At 35.3% G+C, this 21,595-nt stretch overlaps 4 protein-coding genes across 4 annotated transcripts; 3 read left to right on the forward strand and 1 right to left on the reverse strand.

Annotated features, from left to right (window-relative positions):
* The first annotated feature begins 134 nt into the window (after positions 1–134).
* Positions 135–1,353, forward strand: SmD1 (small ribonucleoprotein particle protein SmD1). Its single transcript, XM_064692305.1, has 2 exons — positions 135–291; positions 809–1,353. The coding sequence occupies exons 1-2, from the start codon at positions 278–280 to the stop codon at positions 1,167–1,169; spliced, it is 375 nt and encodes a 124-aa protein (XP_064548375.1). The 5' UTR covers positions 135–277; the 3' UTR covers positions 1,170–1,353.
* Positions 1,354–1,703: 350 nt separating this feature from the next.
* LOC135435312 (uncharacterized) lies at positions 1,704–4,900 on the forward strand. The gene is made up of 3 exons (XM_064692303.1): positions 1,704–1,930; positions 2,756–4,368; positions 4,439–4,900. Exons 1-3 carry the CDS (start codon positions 1,798–1,800, stop codon positions 4,616–4,618), a joined length of 1,926 nt encoding a protein of 641 aa, XP_064548373.1. The 5' UTR covers positions 1,704–1,797; the 3' UTR covers positions 4,619–4,900.
* On the reverse strand, positions 4,881–6,630 carry LOC135435314 (uncharacterized). The gene is made up of 6 exons (XM_064692304.1): positions 6,471–6,630; positions 6,330–6,410; positions 5,623–6,154; positions 5,333–5,541; positions 5,118–5,173; positions 4,881–5,059 (listed from the first exon to the last, which is right to left on the reverse strand). The coding sequence occupies exons 1-5, from the start codon at positions 6,513–6,515 to the stop codon at positions 5,123–5,125; spliced, it is 918 nt and encodes a 305-aa protein (XP_064548374.1). The 5' UTR covers positions 6,516–6,630; the 3' UTR covers positions 4,881–5,059; positions 5,118–5,122.
* A 524-nt stretch (positions 6,631–7,154) lies between these two features.
* Vps13D (vacuolar protein sorting 13D) lies at positions 7,155–21,304 on the forward strand. The gene is made up of 19 exons (XM_064692301.1): positions 7,155–7,352; positions 7,411–8,201; positions 8,260–9,324; positions 9,422–10,350; positions 10,797–10,933; positions 11,043–11,180; positions 11,278–11,890; positions 11,957–12,085; positions 12,185–12,548; positions 12,665–13,457; positions 13,518–13,770; positions 13,846–13,990; positions 14,053–17,424; positions 17,482–17,694; positions 17,970–18,830; positions 18,910–19,218; positions 19,277–19,771; positions 19,871–20,983; positions 21,156–21,304. Exons 1-19 carry the CDS (start codon positions 7,256–7,258, stop codon positions 21,213–21,215), a joined length of 11,877 nt encoding a protein of 3,958 aa, XP_064548371.1. The 5' UTR covers positions 7,155–7,255; the 3' UTR covers positions 21,216–21,304.
* The last annotated feature ends 291 nt before the right edge of the window (positions 21,305–21,595 follow it).

Below are 21,595 nucleotides of genomic sequence, written 5' to 3' on the forward strand. Positions count from 1 at the left end.
CCGTATCTATTGTAATTTCCAATTTTCCAATCATTGTTAATTTTTTTAAGATACTCAAATACGGACAATATGCCGGCAAAAGTGGCGCTATCGTGACTTTTCAGGGCAGTGTTGCAATCTAATATCGATAGAAGCGGCTTCGATATTTTAATCATATTTTATTGCCGGTGCAGCTCAGCTTGTTTTTATGAAACAATTAACAAATAGTATTGTCAATTTTTTAAAAAACCAATAACAATATATTCGTAAGCGTGTATTGATATTCAAATATTTCAAAATGAAATTGGTGAGGTATGTGAAATCTGTGAATTATATATAGTTATATTGTTTCATACATAAACATGGTTGCTTTATTTTACATACATACATATGTGAATACAAGTAGGCATGTGCATTTATACGTATGCTTGAGTTTACAAGGATATTATATTTAAATTCAAAATATACGAATTATGATTTTATATGAGTGATGTCTACTTATGTACTATGGCGATGCACCCCAAATGCCGGCCACAGTCGACAAATACGACCGAACTCTAATAAATATATGCGTGTGTTTGTATGTATGAATACGTCTCGTGTTTTATTTTAAGCGCCAAATTTAAAGGTTCATACTTGTAGAATACGTGTATATAAATTACATTAATATTAAAAAATCTTCGAATAGCCTGTAATAAATGCTACTTATGCTGTGCGCTTCGACTAAACAAATTTCCCAAACAATAAGTTTTTATATTCATATCTTTAGCCCAAAACAAACAAATCCAAAACAATTGCAATTATTAATATTTTTTCACATTTTTTCTAGATTTCTGATGAAGCTCAGTCACGAAACTGTAACAGTCGAATTAAAAAATGGAACTCAAATACATGGAACAATTACTGGAGTAGACGTAGCCATGAATACACACCTCAAAAGTGTTAAAATGACCATCAAAAATAGAGATCCAGTGCACTTGGAGTCCTTAAGCATTCGTGGCAACAATATACGATATTTTATACTACCGGACAGTCTGCCACTGGAAACTTTGCTTATAGACGATACTCCAAAGTCAAAATCAAAGAAGAAGGACAGTGGGCGTGTTGGAAATCGTGGAAGAGGCAGAGGCAGCCGTGGACGTGGTGGGCCGCGAGGACGTGGACGAGGCAGGGCACCAGCCAGACGTTAAGTATAAAGTACAGGAAATAAAAAGAGAACCTATGTATGAACAACAATTACAAGCGCCCGGTACAAATAAAATTGGGGCATTTTTTGAAAAAAAATCTATTCTATGATAAACATTTTGTGTTGCCCACTCAAAACAAACGTGAAAATAAAACTTACATTCTACGATGTGCCGTTATGATTCCATATTTGATTAACATGAAGGTTTTAAGAAGTCATAACAGTATATATTATAAAACTCATATATTTCCTATTTGGGTATTTGCGACGGGCTAATTTTAAAGTGCATTCACAACATTGGATGAAGCTCTTGAGAGATTGACGAAGGATCTGTTAATAAGATATTGAATAAAATAAACGGCGATTAAAAAAAGTGTGATGGAACATGCAGAACAAGAAGAACATGCTAATATATAGATTAGACCCCGTTTGAATGTCGCAAAATATTCTTGCTTTTTTTTCGGGAAATGCCACACTAAAGTTAATCAAACGATAGGCATTTTATGTGTTCGATAGGTTTTGTGGTTAGGTATTTTGACACTTTTAGTTTACGGTCACACTGTTGTTCAGTCTGAGTTCTTGTTTTTGTTCAACATTTTAAGTTTTCGTGTTTGCTGTTGAATTTGGGTATTATGCCACCCCCAAGACCAAAGGGGATAGGATTTACTACAGGGGTCACACCAGCTAGACCCAGCTCAAACACCCCCATGTCGGAGAGACAACAAATGGCTTTATTAATCCAAATGACAGCAACGTCCTCAACAGGTAAGCCAAACATACAAATCTATGTTTATATGTGCATACTTATGTAAATCTGTACGTGTGTAATTGCGTACATACGTACAATACCGTATACATACAACAAATCTTTAAAGTTGCACGGAGCTACCAAGCATGTGGGCGTAATACACTTTTAAAACGAAGAACTAAATAGGCTCATATAATCACATGCATAGGTGTGTTTGTGTGTGTATGTGTATAGGAAAATTTTGGAGTGATCTCATTTTTCGTTCATTAGCCCTAGGGACTTTTCTATTACACGAGTGCTTTATAGATAACGCCTTAATAGGCTACTCCTAATTTTGTGTATGAATGCTTGCATACATATATACAAACGTGCACACATACAAATATAAGTTCTATGCATGTTCCGTCAAATGAATGAATGCACATACATACATACGTGTGTATGTATTTGCAAGCGGTGTAAAAATGATATTATTGTGTGACGGGGAGTTGGGCATTAAAACACCCTTGCAAAGGCTGAGTTGTCACGAAATGTAAAACATATAGAAGGAGGCTTATTCGACGCCATAAATATATAATGTTAATAATTAATAGGTTTCAACAATACGAAAAATTGTGAGTTCAGATTATAATTATAAAATAAATCATAAATGTATCATAGGAACAATAGGAAGATATGATGTTTGTGGGCGGAACATCCAAATCACCCAAAATGTAACAACTGGACTTAAGACGGTAATAAAACATAATCAGTGTTTCATTTTTATATACATATATTCGTAAGAATATCAAGATTTGGGTATGCACAAATTTTTTTAATGTGGTATTCTCTTATTATTTTAGAGACAACTCGAACGCATTCAAAGAAAAATGATAAAAAAGGTGATGCAGATGTTGAAGAAGTCAGTGCTACGGAAAAGCAGTTAGAAATTATTGACACCAAGGAGAAGCCATCAACAGAGGAATCTACTACGGAAGGTAAAAATGCTGAACAAAATATAGCGCAAAGCGTCACAAGCACAAAGCGCAGTTATTCGGATGTTGAGGAAGACCTCGAAGAACATGGGGATGACTTAAAAAAGAAGAAACGAAAAGATTTGGATAATACAAAAGATTTAAAAACTACCTCGCTTAAAATATCTTCTAAGCTGGAGAAAAACTCGAAGCTAGCATCTACAAAAAACTCGCCTTCAGGTAGTAAAATAAGCACGACAGTTGTTGATAAAGAGCTGGAGGCAAACAAGACTGTCGACATTGAAAATGAAACAGAAGGAAGTGAGGATTATAAGAGCAATGATAGCTCATATAATGGTGCCTTAAAAGTGCCACCATTGAAAATTGTAATTCCCCAGCAGAATTGTTCAATTGACACAGATGGTAATGTTTTACGAACTGGCAAAGTAGCTGCATCTCGAAATGCAGCCTTGCCTTATGTTGTCAGTTCTAATAGTGACTCGATTGATACTGTATTATCAAACCAATGTCTGAGTCCACACGAAAGTCCACAGAAAGTCAATATTGCCTGCTCAACGATTCTTGATGATAAGAATATTAAATTGTTTAACGATGAGAAAAATCTAAGGGTCCTACGCAGCTCTTATCGAAGTGGTGTTACAAGCGCTGAACGCAGCTCTAACAACTCCTCCCCGCAAATGCAAAGCAGCTCTCCATCACCAGCGTCGTCGAACCATGCCAATGACAATGCTGATATCAAGGGATCTTACACCAATATGACGGCGAGTCCTATACAACATAATCAATTCGATCACGAAGTTTTACCAAATGTGCCGAGCCCTTCAACTTCATCAACGTCATCGTCTAAAGAAATAATCTCATCTTCAAATGTTGACCTGCATCCGCGGAAGCGTAAAATAAGACCCAAAAATAATGATGATAACTCGAAAAATTCTCATGCTGATACATCTATGGCTTCCGGAGAATCTCATCCACATGATTATCCCTTTACCAATGGATTTCAGATGTTTTTAAATATACGAAGGCAAGTGGAAAGGAAATGGAAGAATCTTTATCCCGTTAAACCCAGGCCACCACAGGGCTATAATGATTATCTGCTTACCAAACGTACTTATCTTTTAAATAAGAATGTAAAAGCGCCTGAAATAGAAGTACCGGAAGACATTCCTGAATGCATGCGAAACTTGTATCTGCAGCAAGAAAAAGCCAGGCGAGACTTGACCGAAGAGCACATAGTAGAACGAGAAAAACTATGTTTAAGCGTTGAACAAGAAATAATACGAGTACATTCAAAAGCAGCAAGGAGTATATCTGGGCAATGTGCGCCATATTCCGTTTGCACATTTCTAAAAGATGATGAAATCTATAATATGATTACCCCGGAGCAAGATGAAAAGGAGAAGAGTGCACGCTGTCGTTTTAATGGCCGATTGTTGCTCAGCTGGTTACAAGATGTGGACGACAAATGGGAAAAGATTAAGGTACGATCACTTAAATTACCTTTGTTTCTTATACATAAACCAAAAATTGAATCTTAAACATATTTTTCAGGAATCTATGATTTTGCGACAGCATAATGAAGCGGAAAGTCTTCATGCAATACAAGTAATGGATTGGAATATAAGTTTAAAGCGAAACAAATTGTATGATTATATATTTGAGGACAGTCTAGACAAGATTCACGTACCTATCGTTTATGTTGGGGAAGATTTTGATATTTTACCAGCATAAAACTATTCGGTTATTCAAATTTGTTTGCAAAGTGAATCTTAAAATATGTTAAATTCATATACCAATTAATACAACAGATCCAAACATTTACAATGTAGCCCGAGTCAAAGTAAAAAGCAATAGTTTGATTTATAAATTTTGTGTTTGCATGCCCGGAGTTTCCGCTGCTTAGAAGGCTAATGTATAAATAAAGAGCCCTGTCTACATTTTCTTAATATCTTTTGAAACATTCAAAATGCAATCGTCAATAAAAACATGTAAATTTATGTTTATAACAAGCTATTTATTAATTTTTTTTAACGATTTTTAACAAAATATTATTTCCGGTTTTAAAAGCAGTAGAGTTGGCGATAAACAGCATCGATTACGTTGATTCCTTTAATTGTGATTGTAGTTTTTGCGGATGGTATAAAACCAATAATTCTTCCTCAAAATTTAGGACTGAAATGCATTAAATATTTAAGTCGAGTATCCCTTTTATATTTATTAATGGAATTACCTGATTTATTTTTTTGTCATACTCTTCAAAATATTCTGCGCAGAGCTAACCATCTCCTGAAAAAAAAGAATCAGATAAAGCATAAAGATAAACATAAAACAAATCAAAAATATGTTCTCAACTTGAAATATGATGATGATCTCTATCAGGATGATCTCTTAAGCAAGTAATTTTGAAACTAACTTTTATATCAATTACCTTAGATATGTACTTACTTCGCATGTATCCGATAAGATTTTATTGCTAACTATTTGCTTAAGTATAGTCTCGGCCTGTGCATTTTGATTTTGAGTACTGCTCCATTTGCAACTTAAGGAAAGAGCAGAGAGAGCGCTTAAAGTAGCATCAAGTTTGTCGTCATATTCGTCTTTATTCTCCAGATTATTCAACAAAATTGAGGCTGCGTTTTGTTTGTTTATAAGATCTGCGGGTTATGTCAAATATGTTAATATATTTTAAGTAAAATAGAGGTTATATATGAACAAACGCTTTGTAGAAAATTTACCTCTCACTGAACTGTCACGAGATGATAATGATCCTATAAGAAATGCCGCTTTTATGTAGACTGATTTATGGGTAGATTTTAAGCACGACACCAGCTTCTGAATTCCATTTATGCGCAGATATTCATTTAGCCCAGGTGGAAAGTTTTGTATCAATGATGATATAGCAAAAATAGATCCCCGAGCTACATGTTCATCAGCATCATTCATAGTGGAGGTAAGTACAGGAATTATATGCTCATTATAAAAATAATTCTGGCAAAATTCATTATTTTGTGCCATTTCGGCCACTATGTAAATGGATTGTGGTCGCAAACTAAAATCTGGTGTTCTAATATACTGCAATAAGACAATTATGCCTCCGGTTTTTACAAACGAGTTAGCCAGATCAATATCATCAATCTTATCCCGTATTAAATCCAAACTATCCAATTTTTGTTCAAGGCTGGTCGACTGACTTTTTAAAATTAGCAAAGCTGCTTCAAAATCATCGCCTGTCATTGCTTTTAAAGCGTTCTGAAGGAAATCACTTCTCTAAAAAGACATTAGGATAAAAAAACACTATTAAGAAAAACTCTTGAAAATTGAATATTACTCATCCGGCAATTATATATGCGCATGTGCAAATATGCCCATGAGATTAGTTTAATTATTTAATAAATAAGGCAAGAAATGCATGCATGTGAATAGAGCGGGTGGCAAAGATTACCTTAACATCCGATTCACCAGGGTTTGTGTTTGGCACATCCTCATCTTTTCCGGAATTTTCCACAGCTAATCTAAGCAATGCCTGCATAACAAGAAATTAGTAGCAATGCTCTTTAAGACTAGTCACAATATTTCGTTTTACCTCTAAATTTTGTTTTGGTTTAACTGAAGAACGTTTTGAGTCCATTTTAATCACTTATGTCTCGACGCAAAGGAATTAAACTTTAAAGAATATTGTTTGTTTTTGTGGCTTCGAATCATAACATAAACATGTGAGGCGGTGGATTTATAAGAGATGGGCCTTCAGCTATGCGATGCTATCGGTTAATATCGGTGATATATATCGATAGATTTATTTTTGTTCAGACATCCATTTATTTCAACAATGTTTCAACAGAAAATGTTTTTTTATAGACGTTGTTAAATAATAATCCTTTATTCATTTAATATACCTTTAAGACAACGGTAAAAGAATTTAGAGTAAATAACAAAAAACTAAAAGATAAATTTCCATTTTGCCTTCATTCAATCCAGTGTTGTCTTCGAGAGGTCGCCCAATGCGACTGTTAATGGAACGATGGCAATGGACTTTATTTTAACTAAATATGAATAAATAAATATAAGTGTTCAAGACAATGTTTGTTGATGCTTCCTAATGATTCATCATACATTATTTTAGCAATCAGAAATTTAATTTTTTTTATTTTCTATGTTCCAAAAGTGTTGCATTTTCGATGCAGTATTTTTTTGGTTGGTTTACAACACTGCATTTTTGTTATCGTACTCATATGTTATGTTTTTTCGTATCTTATAAGTCTACAAAATTAAATTGTGTGTTTGTTTTGATATCGGAACACCTGTACAATCCATATAAAGCTTAAAAATATTAAATATTGAATGCACATGTAATGTTCTAAGAACACAATAATGTTAAGAGATTTGATTACGTGGGTCTTAAATACCTATCTAGGGAAGTATTTAGAAAATTTGAACTCTGCTCAACTGTCTGTTGCACTGTTATCAGGTATAAAAATACAATCTAACACAATTACGAAATAAACTAATTGCTTTCATAACTTTAGGAGAAGTCGAGCTTGAAAACATTCCCATCCGAAAAGATGCGTTGCGCTCATTTGGCTTGCCGATTGAAGTGTCAGCGGGCAGCATTCGTAAAATTAAGTTGCAAGTGCCGGTTCGCCAGTTCAGGACATCTCCATGGTGTATTTCCGTGGAAGGATTGTTTTGCGTCGTTTGTCCAAAGGACTTTGAAAATTGGGATGAGGTGAAAGAAAAACTTCTTAACTTGGAGTATAAACAATCAGTGTTGGACACTGCGGAAGCCAACTGGCGCTCTGAAAAGGGAAAGCAAATAGAATCGTATTACTTCTCATCATATAATAACTGGTTGAAATATGGCACAAATATGGCAACGAATATCATTGATAACATCGAACTTAAAATATTCGATGTTCACTTCCGCTACGAAGACGTCGTAGATGTGGGTAAAAGCAAAATAGCCACTGGCATCAAAATTGGCTCCCTGACTGCACAAAGCTGTGATGGTAACTGGGTAACCGGCTCAAATAAAACGGTTAACAATGATATTAATTTTAAAATCGTTGAATTAAAAGAGCTGTCCCTTTACTGGGATACATTACATGATGATATCAAATGTCAGAAGTTTTCAAACCAAGAACTTCTAGTGAACATGAATTCGACTTGTCAAACACGACCTCATGAATTTATAATCAAACCGATCAGTGCAATCGCCAGATGGAAACGAGAAAAATCTCCACAAGTGATTCGCTCAAAAGACAAGCCACGAGTATCCTGTGATCTTTTAGTACCTGAAGTTATAATTGTTTTAACCAAAGTAGGTAAAATCAAATAAATGAATTCCTTTAATTACCATAGCTTTTATGACATTGCAGGACCAGCACGATGAAATACAGGATAAACTCGCTGGCATTCAACAAATAAAGGAGATATGTCAATTTCGATTAAAAAGACCAATTATCAGTATTAAGGATAATCCTAAAATGTGGTGGAAGTATGTTCTCGTTTGCTATGGCCGCGAACTTAAAACAAAAGACGAAAAGTTTATAACACTTAAGGAAAACCTTCGATATATGAGAATTTGTCAGGCGGTTATATTAAATCCCAACGAAAATTTGTCTAACGACGACAAAGAATTTAAAGCCTATATTGAAAGTGATAGAGGAGTTGCCGATTTAATTATATTGCGCAGAATATGTTTTGAAAAAGTGTTCTCGAAAGGAATTTCTATTAAGTCTGACAACGTTAAAGGCAAAGGAATGTTATTTCATTGGTTCCCAAATTGGATGGGCTGGTATGGTACCAATACTGCAGTCTCTGCAGAGCAGGATGAATCCCTACAAAATTTAGAAGACGACATTTTGGTAGCACTTGAACACTCGCTACAAAGTCAGTCACACTTAAAGTGTGACACGATTTTTGGATATTTTACTATTGAACTACTTAAAGGTTTCATTATCTTGCAATCCGAAGAATCAACAAAGAGCGATGATAGCAAATCTATAGAAATGCAGTTTAATAATCTATCATCTTTTCTACAATTAAATCCTTTATTTACATCCTATGTGGTAGGAATATCTTTAGGCGAAGTTTATTTATTAGATAAAACCAACAAGGATTCCAAACATTCTTACTTAATCAAACCACAGACTGATAGATCAACAGCAATAAACCAACCGGATATAAAAAATGTTATTAATTCTACAAATAAGCAGGATCCATTATTTCACTTGCAATATGAAAATGATGATCAGTTACAATATCGACTTATAATAAAATCGAAAAGCTTGGACTTAATTTATAACCAAGACGCTGTCGATTGGTTTTTAAATTTCTTCACCAAATCTAATAAAGTGCAGTATTTAATAAGAGATACTTATAATAATGAAAAAGAACGTAAATTTCTAAGTTCCTGGAATCAGATTTTCCTTGGCAATGAGGTAAGTTTAAAGAGTACAACTCTATATTCTATTGACTACTAATAATATTTTAACATTCAACAAAATATTAAACTGTCCACTCTGCTCTCAATTTTAGGCGAATCGTAAAATATGGACTTTTGAAATTGAGGTTTTTGCACCGCGTATTATATTTTTGGAAAACTACAAGATTGAAAATTCGTTGATGGTTCTAATGGATTTTGGAAAATTTCAATTAGTTAAATCAGATTTTCAAAAGAAAACCTCAACATTTATTTCAAAGGCAGATGAAACTTCTACCACAGATAACGATGATAACGAAGATGATGAAGCCTTTATGACTCCATGCTCTACTCCTCCGGGATCAGAAAAAAGTGGTTCTGAATCTCCGACGATGCAAGAGAACTTGTATAGGGATCTCATAAATAAAAACACTCAGCTGGAATCTGCTTTGCATAGTAAAATTTATAATACGTATACAATAAATTTTACGAATTTGCAAGTGTTAGTATGCAAATACCAAGAAAGATGGCAAGCCAGTTTAAAGGCTTCCTCAAATTTTCACCTAATTGACAAATTCAACATTACGCTTACCATCGAACAACGTATTGTGTTTACATCTGATCCGGAATATCCATCCCTCACCCTATTCGGAACGTGCCCCATGATATTAATACATGGCAATGAAGAAAAAATCAAACATTTCTTAAAAATAGTTTATCCAATTACAAATAATCCACGGCTAAAGAAAACTTCAACAATCGAAACTGAAATTAAACTGCATACAGATGAAAGTAATCATCCCTATTATAATGCTGATGAAAGCCATTTGGTTTTGCAGTTTGCCATAGGCCAACTGATAATCGAGATGCAATCTAAGGAAAAGAGCATTGCCGAATTGCAAGTCATTGGAGCTAGAGCGGGCTTAGTGATCACCGGAAAAGAAACAACAATTACAATGTCTGTCCATGGATTACTCCTAGTAGATGCTATTCAGTCATTCGGTCCAGACTTTGAACTATTGGTGGCCAGTCATCGAAATGTTGGGTGAGTTTTTAAGATGAAAAAAGCAACCTTGCTTTAGTTATTTAAAGCTGAAAACAATGAAAGTTTGATATTATTAGATACCTTATAGTATCCAGTTACAGTTTAGTTACAAACTATCAATCTGTAGTATAAATATGTTTGCTCCATTGTCGCCAATATCGTCGTTGGTACCGCCATCGCCGTTGTCGTCGCAGCCGCCGTCTATTCCTGTGCTCCAGTTCTTATTACGGGCTTTGTCGTGAACAGTGTTAATGCAGCCGTCAATGTATTCACATCGCGGGAATACGTAATCAGGTGTCAGACTTGAATCAGAGGTATACTTCTTCACGCGAATGCAACAACACAAAGCCGACTGGAACAAGATCAAAAAATTTGAGGAGCCTGATACTCTACATTTCTTTAGATTCCACAATTATTTTGAATTAAATGAATGTTTTTATTTCCAGGATGGATAGCTTTTCTGGAAGCCTAAGACACAGTAATGCTTGCTCACCTGTTACACCAGGATCTCCAGATTCAACTGACCATCACAGGCCAACAAGTCCACATATTATAACAAAAGCAGTCCAAAATATTCAAAGAGGTACTTAAATACTTTATTTAATTTAGATTAATATTTAGATATATTAATGCCTCCCCAAGTCGACTCCTGCTCTGGTATCTATTAATGTTAGTTTAATCATTTTTTATAGGACCATCGGGGGAACGCTGTGATGAATCGGAATTAAATGCGCTCATTAACATTGATATCAGTATTATTGCATCCGATTCGGATAAGTCCGCCTATCTACACACGTCTAAAATTTCATTTAATAGTTTGGAAATAATTGGTATGTACAAAACACATATATCTTTAACGTTCTTTTCAATCCATTACTGAAAAATTCCTTAACTCTTCTATAATCATTTTTATATTTTTACTTTCAGCCAACCAGGAAACTATACTTGAACTTTTAAATTTTGCTGAACGCATTTGTCGTGGTCAAAAGATTTTCGAAAAAGTTAGGGATGAGTGTGATACCGGGCCTGCATTGGAGCTAAAAGAAACAGAGGGCTCCCTTGAACATAATCATCATGAAGTTATTTTCGATTTTTTTCGGTTGAATGTTTTAATATTGTACACGATAAAACGAGATAAGTATGAGATTGCCCGAAAAGTAGGTACGCTCACAATAAGTGAAGCCAAGATAAATGTTTCGATGCAATCGAGCTTGTCAATTATTGGATCATTAGGAGGCATACAAATCATCGATATTACTCCGCAAGGAGTACGCTATCAACGAATTCTGTCCATTGGAAGAGATCCAGAGTCAGAAACGAACCGTCTATCGGTGCTGAATAAACTCTCGAACGAAATATATTTAAACAATAGTGAAGAAGAAAAGTATGATCAAATTGATGCCCTCAGTTTCACAAATCTATGGAGCGATAAAAACGCAGTCACTCTACATGTGCGAATGGCGTCTGTTTCTTATACCCATAGCCCTAGATTTTTACAAGATTTCAATTTTTGTATTACAAGTTTTAAACAGGGTCTGAAGTAAGTTATCAATATGTGGCGATCAATATCATAATTTTTCGTAATTACAATATTTTTCATTTTCAGAGAGTTTTTAACTTCAATCGGAAACAAAGCAACTGATATGGCCAAAGAATTTGTGCAGCAAATAAAAGATGTTAGTAATCAGACAAAACCACCTCAGCTAAATAGAAATCAAGAAAATTCATTGATATCGTAAGTGATTTCTTAATCTTTATGCTATTAAACTTCAATAATTCTATACATAAATTATCTTTATATAAGTACGTAATATTCTGTTACTCTTCATTTTAGGCTTGACGTTATTATAAGTAGTCCCATAATCGTTCTTCCCATTTCAAATGATAGTAAAGAAGTTTTTATTGCAAATTTGGGAAAAATTAGTTGCCGTAATAATGATGATATTCCTCAAAAGATAGAAAATATTAACGAGGATGTAATAGTAAAATATGTTATTGAGGTGAAAAATATAAATTTATTTTCGTTAAATATTGATGAGCAAAAGGAAGATTGGACCTACACTTTACCAATAGCAAGCAAAATGTACGAAAGTAAACAGGATGCGTTTCCTATATTGCACGACACGGCAATATCTTTAAATGTGTTTACAGGATATGGCGACGCAAAGGGCGGAGAAAGACAAATTCAAACACTCTTGGTAAGTGGAGAGTGACTTTTACACTTCACTCTCATTTATAATCCATTGCCCAACTATTATAATTGATATATTTTCTCAAATAAATTTTAGATAAGTTAACAATTTGTCTCTTTTAGGTTGAAGGAAGCATGGTTGAAACGCTAAAGCTCACACTTTATCGAAAGCAATACAAGAATATAATAGAGTCTATTAAAAATGCGACAAACTTTTCAAATGGCGTTTCGTCGGGCAATGTAAAGCTAAATATGACAAATGCAAATGTGACGAATGCAAATGTAACTGATGCACAGCGAATCAGAACAACTATCAAGTTTTCAGTGCCTGTGCTTGAAATAAATTTGCAAAACGAAAGCCATGAGCCCTTGGTAAATGTAACATTTAAGGACTTTTTTGTAAAACATCGCATGAGCGGCCTTAATGAAGATCTGAAGATCGTTTTGAACTCCGTGCTAATGGAAGATTTAAAATCGGAAATGTCATCGCCATTTAGGAATATGGTTACATCGATAAATCTTGAAAAAACATATCAACGGAAAGCTCGAACTTCATCATCATGCCCGGACTTGCCCAGTTTTTATAGCAAGCACAAGACAATATCAACATCTATCACCAACCTTTGTGAACATAAAAAAGTTAAAGAAACTAAAAAATACAAAACCAGTCTATATAAATCAAATGATATGACCGATCGGAAAAGCAACAACTTAGTCATCTACAGATCGCATACTAGGCGACTGTTTCAAGAAGCTGCCGAAACAAAAACAGAAAAGCAAAACTCCATTGAGTTTAACTGCCTAAACTTGACAATTTGCGTTGACCGATGGTATACGATCTTTGATTTCTTTGGGCTAGCTGGCGATACAGAAAAGACACAATCTTTAGCTGAACAGAAAAATAGTTTGCCAAAAAGTAAGTGCACCTCCGATTTCGTTAGAATTCGTATTTAATTAAGATTTCTTTACTTTTCAGGCGTATATGAATTCAGCAGCAAACTGAATGTGTCTATTAGGTCGTTAAATTTTACATCAACTCGTAACGAAGCAGTATTGTCAAGAATAAATGTATCCAACGCGACTTTTTCCATAATTCAGGAAGCTACCTTTAAAGCTATTGAAGGTTGTTTGGGCTCGATAACTGTCTACGATCTTACGAAATTTGGTTACATATATAAAGAACGTTTTATAACGAGTGGCACCGAGGCTTTAAATTTTGTGTATAAAAGGTAAATAAATAAACTTGAGAGCTTATTAATATCTTAAATTAATCATATAAATATTTCAATGTTCTATATTTATAGAAAACTAATGGATATTGAAACACCGAATAGCATTAACGCGGATGCAGTTCTATGGATTAACATGTCATCGGTTCATTATATTCATACCAAGCGTTTTATAGTGGAACTTCACTTATTTATCAAAGAATTGTTACAATTACAAACGGTATTTATCTTAATGGCATACCCAGTTGTTGCTTATTTATATTAACACATTTTAATTTGCAGCCCGTAATCAGAAAACTGAAGAAGCATAACGTGGATAAGATTCAAAACCTGCAGCCGACTAAAATAAAACTTTGCATTCAAGCTGCCTCCCCAGTAATTGTGCTACCCGCCTGTTACAATAGCAATCATGTGCTAATTGCTTATCTGGGACAATTTACGCTGAAGAATAGTTTTCATTTTTCTAGTGACGAGTGCATCATAAGCAAGAAGGGAAAAGCGGTGAAAAGCCAGGATGAAATTTTGGACGTCATGCGCATCGATTTAGTCAACATAAACTTGTTCTCGGGTGAACGTAGTGTAGATAAATTAGAAAGCAATTATGACAAAGAAGTTATTATAAATATTGCTAATACGAGCTTTGTTAAGGGGAGTCGACTGTTTAAAGAATCATGCTATCTCGATCTTCAAGTCGAACGCAATCTAACAACAGATACCATACGCGTCTGTCCGGATATAAGTGTAAAAGGGACTTTCTCCAAATTAAATGCAACACTCAATATTCAGAATTATAAATTGATTAGAGGTCTGTTAAATAACAATATTGGAGAGCATATAGAAGACGTTTATTGCAATAGCTTTAATAATGCTAGTTCATCAATTGAAGCATTTTCGGCATTAAGTTTGTTTTCTAAAAATGAAGACTCCACAAATGTTATAACTTTGCTTTCTATAAGGATACTTCTGGAAGATGTTTCCATTTTGGTAGTTCAAAATACAAATACGATGCCAGATTTCGTGCATGAGCCCCTAGCATGCATACATTTTATAAGATCACAACTAGAAATTGATATGTTGAGCGATGGCTCACAAGATATAGATCTGATATCTAGCAACATTTTAATTGTTGACGAAAGACCGAGCGATGGTATTAACAATGCCAATGTGTTCAGGAGCATATTACAGCCCTCAAAAAAAGATACTATTCCCAAGCACTCAGCTCAGGTTGAAATTCATTGCAGAAAAAGATTAAATTTGTGCAAATATACGGTAATGTTGAACGACATGAGGGTAATAGGAATTTTAGACTTTTTAGAACGGTTGAAGAAGTTTTTCGAAGAAGAACCGCTAACAGCATTGTCCGTAAATCCAAAATCAACCCAGTTTTCGCAAACAGATAATAGTCAAACGTTAGATGCTTCCCTGTCCGAATATATCATAAACGTAACAGACTCCGAAATTATATTAGTGGAACAGTGTAATCGACTTGATTCAAATGCTATTATATTGAAGAGCACAACGGTCATATCTTACAAGCCACATAATCATAGTGTACCCCTATCCATAAATATAAATCATTTGGAAATATTTTCATGCATATTGGACGCTGAGGATGAGAGTGCGCTGTCAATAATTGATCCGTTCACCCTGAACGTAGAGCTGAGAAACAATTGCCTGAATATTGTTGTGCAAAAGCAATTGAATATACGTTTATCATACATCGATATGAAACTATTTTTAAGAATGCTTAGCTCATTACCCTCACAAACCTCAACTCCACCGAATGTTTTGTCCAAATCGAATTCTGAATTTGAGAAAATCGCACCGCTCCTTGCGATGGGATTTGAGATAACGAACTGCTGGATCGCAATGGAATTAAACAATTGGAAACTCAATGAAGCGGCCCTTTGGTTGTCCCAGCAGAAGCGCAGCACCGTTAAGAATCCGGCATTGGAATTGAAGACGGCAGTCCTCGATGCTAATTGCATATCGATGTGCGTTATTGATGATTGCATGGATGCTGATGTACCCCTGCTTGAAGTATCCCTAACAAAGGTTCTACTTAAATACAAATTCAATGCCAATGTTATTGAAGTTGAGAACCTAAATTCAAATTCGGCTGAGGGTGATCTGGATACCGAAGTTACGCTCAACTATTACAATCGACGCCTAAGCGGCTGGGAGCCCCTTGCCGAACTCTGGCAGTGTGCTGTGAAGTGGAAATATAAGAAGACCCATTTCGATAAAAAGAAGCGATTCGAAATCTTTCTGAACAGCAAGCAGTTACTTAAGATTAATATTACATCAACGCTAATTGAGCTGTTTCACATGGTTTCCAAAAATTGGACGAGCGATTTCCATTCACTCGACAACACCAAAAACTCAAATTTCCGACAACGAGCACCCTTCGTACCATTTGCCCTACAAAATCTTACTGGCTCTGCGCTACTCTTTAAGCCAATTTACGCTCAGCTTGGCGATTTGACATGCTCGGATTTTCAGCAGCTGGATATTATTAAAAACTGGACCTCTGTGCAACCTGAAGAAATTAAAACATTTGATTTCAGTCAGAAGAGTAAATTAAGGCACATTGATTCGCATCTGTTGAATCTTCACCAAATTCTGGTACAAATTCATGGCTGGACCTTGATTGGGCCAATTTCTATCGACAAGGTGGGCATGTATTTTCGAACAACAATCTTGGATTCGCATTATGAAAAAAAGTCCCGAATCATTTTTGATATCTCACTAATGGGCTCTGCGCAGAAGCTTATCAAAGTGATGTCCCCATTGAGAGTAATAAACAAATTGGATCACGACATATATCTGAAAATGGTTTTAAATAAAAATCAGCCAGATGCTGCTTCTGCGATAACCACCATCTGCCCGAATGATCAACAGTGCGTGCCTCTGAAGTTCATTGACGCCTCGTTATATATTTCACATACACCATGCGAAACTAAGAAATCCAAAATTGACGATGTTGGATTTAGCAACGATGAAATAGTATGGAAAGATTGCAAAACTGATAGCTCACAAAATCTGAACATCTGTTACGATGCCAACAAGAGCGTCTTGTACACACTCGTCAGTATAGATAGGGAAATATATCCCTATAAAGATCAAAGTATGCCGGGCCACTCAATTACACTGCTATCGCCGCTGATGCTAAAGAATATGCTATGCTGTGATTTAAGTTTCAACATTAATGGATGTAATGTGGGACGAATTAATGCCTTTGAGAGCAAGAACATATATAATAGAAATATATGCGAATCCTTTAACTTGAGCATCACACTAGATAACTTTCACGTCTCAGGCCAGTTAAAGGTTCCATCGAATCACAGTGGTACTGTCGAGCCGAAATTGAAACTAATTGACGCCAAAAACAGAGAATTGCATCTGCACATATCTATTCAATCCCTAAAAGGAAGAGGAATGGAAATATATATAAGTGCACCCATTTGGATTGTAAATAAAACGGGTCTTCCATTGATTTATAAACAAGAAGGAACTAATAAGATTGCAGCAGGACAATTTGATGAGCATGAAACAGCGCGACAAGTTTCTCCTCTAATGTTTTCATTTTCCGATCAAGAAGGATCACCAAACTTGGAAGTGCGCCTGGGCAGCACGTTCGGTGCCAACAATCAGGTGAGTTTTCATAGCAACCAACTCCATTTTGCTACATAAATACTTTTATATTTTCAGTGGTGCAAAAGTTTCAGCATGATCAAGAATATAACGTACAGGGAATTACGCACGGAAAGTGGACCCGGGTGCTACACAATTGGAATTAGAGTACGTCGCGGAAGGGGACTATATTCGTGCACAACATTTGTTACATTGTCACCACGTTTCCATCTGTACAATAAAAGCGGTCACCAGCTTGAATTTACACAACAATGTAATATTATCCATAATGTAAGTACTAAAAAAATTATAGCTATGTATAGTTAAATAATGATTCTTGATTTGAGTCTTCAGTCCATTTAATTTAACGATATTATGCTAATATACTCTGAAAAGACATTTTAATGTCGCCTGCACCCTTAATCTACATATACATATATAAAGACAGATCTTTGACCAAGCTCTAGTTTAACCAAATCGGAGAAAATTTTATTTTAATGCAAATCTCATAGATTATAAAATTTGATTTAGTTCAAAATTCAAAAGGTTTTTCTATCTATTTTTAGGATGTTACCAATTTGCGTAATGTTATTTCGGCGCCTATTGACTGCAATTTCCCATTTCATTGGACCAACGGGGACCGAGAGCCGCTTGTTTGTGTACGAATCGCAGATGTTGAATGTTGTTGTTGGTCGAAAGGCATACCCATTAACGAGGTGCAGAGTTTGTACATCAACGTTAGGAATGAATGGTGCGAAATGTTTTTCCTAAGACTGGAAATAATATACAGAGGGGCGACGTTTATTCTCTTGTTTACGGATGCTCGAAGCTTACCACCTCCAATTAGGATAGATAACTTTTCGGAGGTGGTGATCAGTTTTTCACAAAAAGGCTCAAAACCAATTTGGCCAACACCAGTTCGGCCGCAGTCATCATTGTCATATGTTATGGATGATCCTTTGGGCACAGAAACATTGCTTATGGAAGCGCCTGGGGGAAACACACTTGAGTATCCAATTAACGTATCAAATGGTAAAACCTTAACATACTCCAACTTCATATATATTGCGTTTCACGACACCTTTGATCAATTCAAAAGAGATGGTGATAAGCCAGACGAAAAATATAAGCAACTAGTCCTAGGTGTATGCGACAAAAGAGTCATCATTATGGAAAAAAATTCTGGAGACCGCTCGCAATTGTGGCTAATGAATTCTAATGGTCAATTGGAACATGAAGGATCGACACCACCTGTACAAACGAATGAGGCTAGCGCTGTGCGGTTGGTTCTAGATTTAGAAAAGCCACCGAATCCGACGGAACTTACTGCGCTCGTAGTACGAACGCCCAATAAACAGAGAGCCACAACTCAAACCTGGAGATTTGAAAATGGTCGACTTATGTGTCACGCGAATATGTGTGTTCAGGTAAGAAATAATATCCGAAAAGCTTTTATAATTTATTTATCAGTTCGTGGAGTATAATCGAAGTCTTTTATCGTCTCAGTCCCCTTCTAGAAAACATGGCCTTAGGTCTGGTTCGGAGGCGGTAGTGGGTCGTGTTAAACATCATTCAAAATGTAAGGATATAACACCGCGCGAACAACACCTCGTGGCCCAAAAATTGAGGCCTGGTTCTGGCCAATTAGAAATATCCACCAAATTGGATGGACCGATCAAAACTGTTCAAATTTGTGATATAAAGCTAAAGCCAAATGAGACTTTTCTGGCTCCTGACTTACATTGGACCCATGCATCCTTCAATAACAGGCAGATTGTTGATAAAGCGAAAACTCAAGTCACACATGAATATCACGTAAGTTTTTATTAAAACTACACTTAATGAACATTAATTAAAATAAAGTATATTTCAGATAAATGTCGATCTTCCCAAAGGAATTGGTATTTCTATTATTACATTGAAACCTTGTGAGGAGATCATATTTATTAGTTTGGACAACATCGTTGCTGAATTCATTGATAGTTCGATGGAAAAGTCAATAGATCTAATTATAGCAAGCATTCAAATTGACAACCAATTATTAGACTCCGCTAGCCAAGTGACCCTGCATGTTACTGTATCAACAAAGGAGGACTCAGTGAAAAATGCCGTGCGATTTACGCTTAAAATGTTACCCAGTCCCAATAAGAACGCTTTAATTTTTCAATACGTGAATCTGGATGTAAAACCCTGCACTATGTATTTAGAGGAAAAGCTGATACTGAAAATAGCCTCATTTCTTGGATATGGCAAAGAAAACCTGCACAACTCGTTTCGTCCTTGCGATTATGAAGATCATCAAGACAGATCATTCGAGAATAATATGAAAAGATACTACTTTGAAAACTTAAGTATCGGTCCGACACAGGTAAACATTAATTCCTAAGAATGTATTAGATCAATTCCTCTCTATAAGATTTTAAAAGATTTATTATCATTTTTCTAATTAATATACAATTTTTCACAGGTTCGATTGTCTGCGCTTACTTCGTCCAAGTTACCCGATGAATTGAAATACACGAAAAAGTCATTGGGCCTCACGTTAATAAAATTTGAAGATGCTTTGATAGAGCTTGATAATTTTTCCCACAGGTATCACTTTGAGACATTGGATGTTTACCTGAGAGCGATAAAGATGCACTATATTAACCAAATTAAATGGCATGCAGCTTCAATATTGGGAAGTGTTGATTTCTTGGGAAATCCTCTAGGATTCGCAAACGATCTGTCAGAAGGTGTATCAGGACTAATCTTTGAAGGTTCAGTCAAAAGTCTAGTGAAAAATGTTACGCATGGAATTTCCAATTCAACAGCAAAGTTAACCGAAACATTATCGGATAGTCTGGGAAAAGTAGTTTTGGATGACCACGATAACGAAACGAGACAACGAATTTTGGAGCTACAATCAAATACATCCGGTGGTCATCTTGCAGCGGGCATAAAAGGCTTTGGATTTGGATTGCTTGGCGGAGTTACAAGTATTGTTCGACACACATACGATGGTGCTTCCGCCGATGGTGTTCCAGGATTTCTCAGTGGCTTAGGCAAAGGATTGGTGGGCACTGTTACGAAGCCAATTATTGGAATGCTGGACTTGGCATCAGAGACGGCAAGTGCTGTTCGTGAAACTAGCAGAGACTCACATCGACATGCTCCAAGCCGGAAACGTTTACCCAGATGCGTAACTGGTGCACCTGGTGGGCTTTTACCAGCATATTCTAGTCGCCAAAGTAAAGGTCAACAGTACCTTTACTTAATAAATCGTAAAAATTTTATGGAAAAAATCATATTTTACGAGCCAAACCTTTGGAGTGATAAAGAAGCAAGATTACGCCTTTTAGTTTCTACGGAATTTGTTCGTATATTCTCCATTTGTGAAGAAAACCCAACTATTATGTTTGAGTGTCACCTTAGTGAAATTCTATCATGTCATCCATTGACAACTAATGCGGGGCCTAGCCCATCTACAATTAAAGTTACATCGAGTTACTACATAGAAATATCAACAATCTTACCAAAAATTACACGACCGCGAATTCGGTGTCGAACAGAGGAGTGTGCTGAGGCTGCATCTCGATGTGTAAGTAAAATCCTAACCTGTTAAAATCTCCATTAACTATATATAAGAAACCATTTAGAAATCGGATTGCAACCTGGGTCTGGTCCTTGTGACTGTTTTTATATATTACACTCAAGAAGCGTTGCTTGAAAATGAATAGAATATTTATTTGAGTCTGTTGCTTTCTTTTCAGATTAATTATGCTAAAAGTGTCTTCGATGAACGCGAGTTGTCCCTTATTAAATATAATTGATATTCAAAATAAATAAATACTATATATATATATGTATATATATATATATTTGTATATATATATATATATAGATATGTATACATATATATAACGATATTTGTATATATGTATAAACTGTTTTTTGATTCTGATAATAAATGACTGAATAATACGACTTTAGTGAAATTTGACAAATAACTTGGCAAAGCAGCAAAAATTCAAAAGCACTTTCTTGAATTTTAGTTCTTTTACATATTTCCAATGATTTAAATATATACCCATTTTTTGGTTGGTTAAATATTTTATTAAAATACGGTATTATCCTTTATATATTGTATAATAAATAAGCTTTAATTTTCTACACATCGAGCCCCAACGCAAAAAATTATGTCTTGAAATAA

Source organism: Drosophila montana, unplaced genomic scaffold (genome assembly GCF_035044405.1).
Source record: "Drosophila montana isolate Dmon_TW-CO22-7 unplaced genomic scaffold, ASM3504440v1 contig_3543_1, whole genome shotgun sequence".
NCBI classification, from domain to species: domain Eukaryota; kingdom Metazoa; phylum Arthropoda; class Insecta; order Diptera; family Drosophilidae; genus Drosophila; species Drosophila montana.

What these genes read in the sequence shown, in the direction of transcription:
- Vps13D (XM_064692301.1), top strand. Translation starts at nt 7,256, where the DNA reads ATGTTAAGAGATTTGATTACGTGGGTCTTAAATACCTATCTAGGGAAG. An exon ending in TTATAATTGTTTTAACCAAA is followed by an intron (nt 8,202 to 8,259) that starts GTAGGTAAAATC and finishes ATGACATTGCAG; the next exon opens with GACCAGCACGATGAAATACA. An exon ending in AAGTCACACATGAATATCAC is followed by an intron (nt 19,219 to 19,276) that starts GTAAGTTTTTAT and finishes AGTATATTTCAG; the next exon opens with ATAAATGTCGATCTTCCCAA.
- LOC135435314 (XM_064692304.1), bottom strand. Translation starts at nt 6,515, where the DNA reads ATGGACTCAAAACGTTCTTCAGTTAAACCAAAACAAAATTTAGAG. An exon ending in CTGGTGAATCGGATGTTAAG is followed by an intron (nt 6,155 to 6,329) that starts GTAATCTTTGCC and finishes ATGTCTTTTTAG; the next exon opens with AGAAGTGATTTCCTTCAGAA. An exon ending in TCTTATCGGATACATGCGAA is followed by an intron (nt 5,174 to 5,332) that starts GTAAGTACATAT and finishes CTTTTTTTTCAG; the next exon opens with GAGATGGTTAGCTCTGCGCA.
- LOC135435312 (XM_064692303.1), top strand. Translation starts at nt 1,798, where the DNA reads ATGCCACCCCCAAGACCAAAGGGGATAGGATTTACTACAGGGGTCACA. An exon ending in GACAGCAACGTCCTCAACAG is followed by an intron (nt 1,931 to 2,755) that starts GTAAGCCAAACA and finishes TTATTATTTTAG; the next exon opens with AGACAACTCGAACGCATTCA. An exon ending in ACAAATGGGAAAAGATTAAG is followed by an intron (nt 4,369 to 4,438) that starts GTACGATCACTT and finishes CATATTTTTCAG; the next exon opens with GAATCTATGATTTTGCGACA.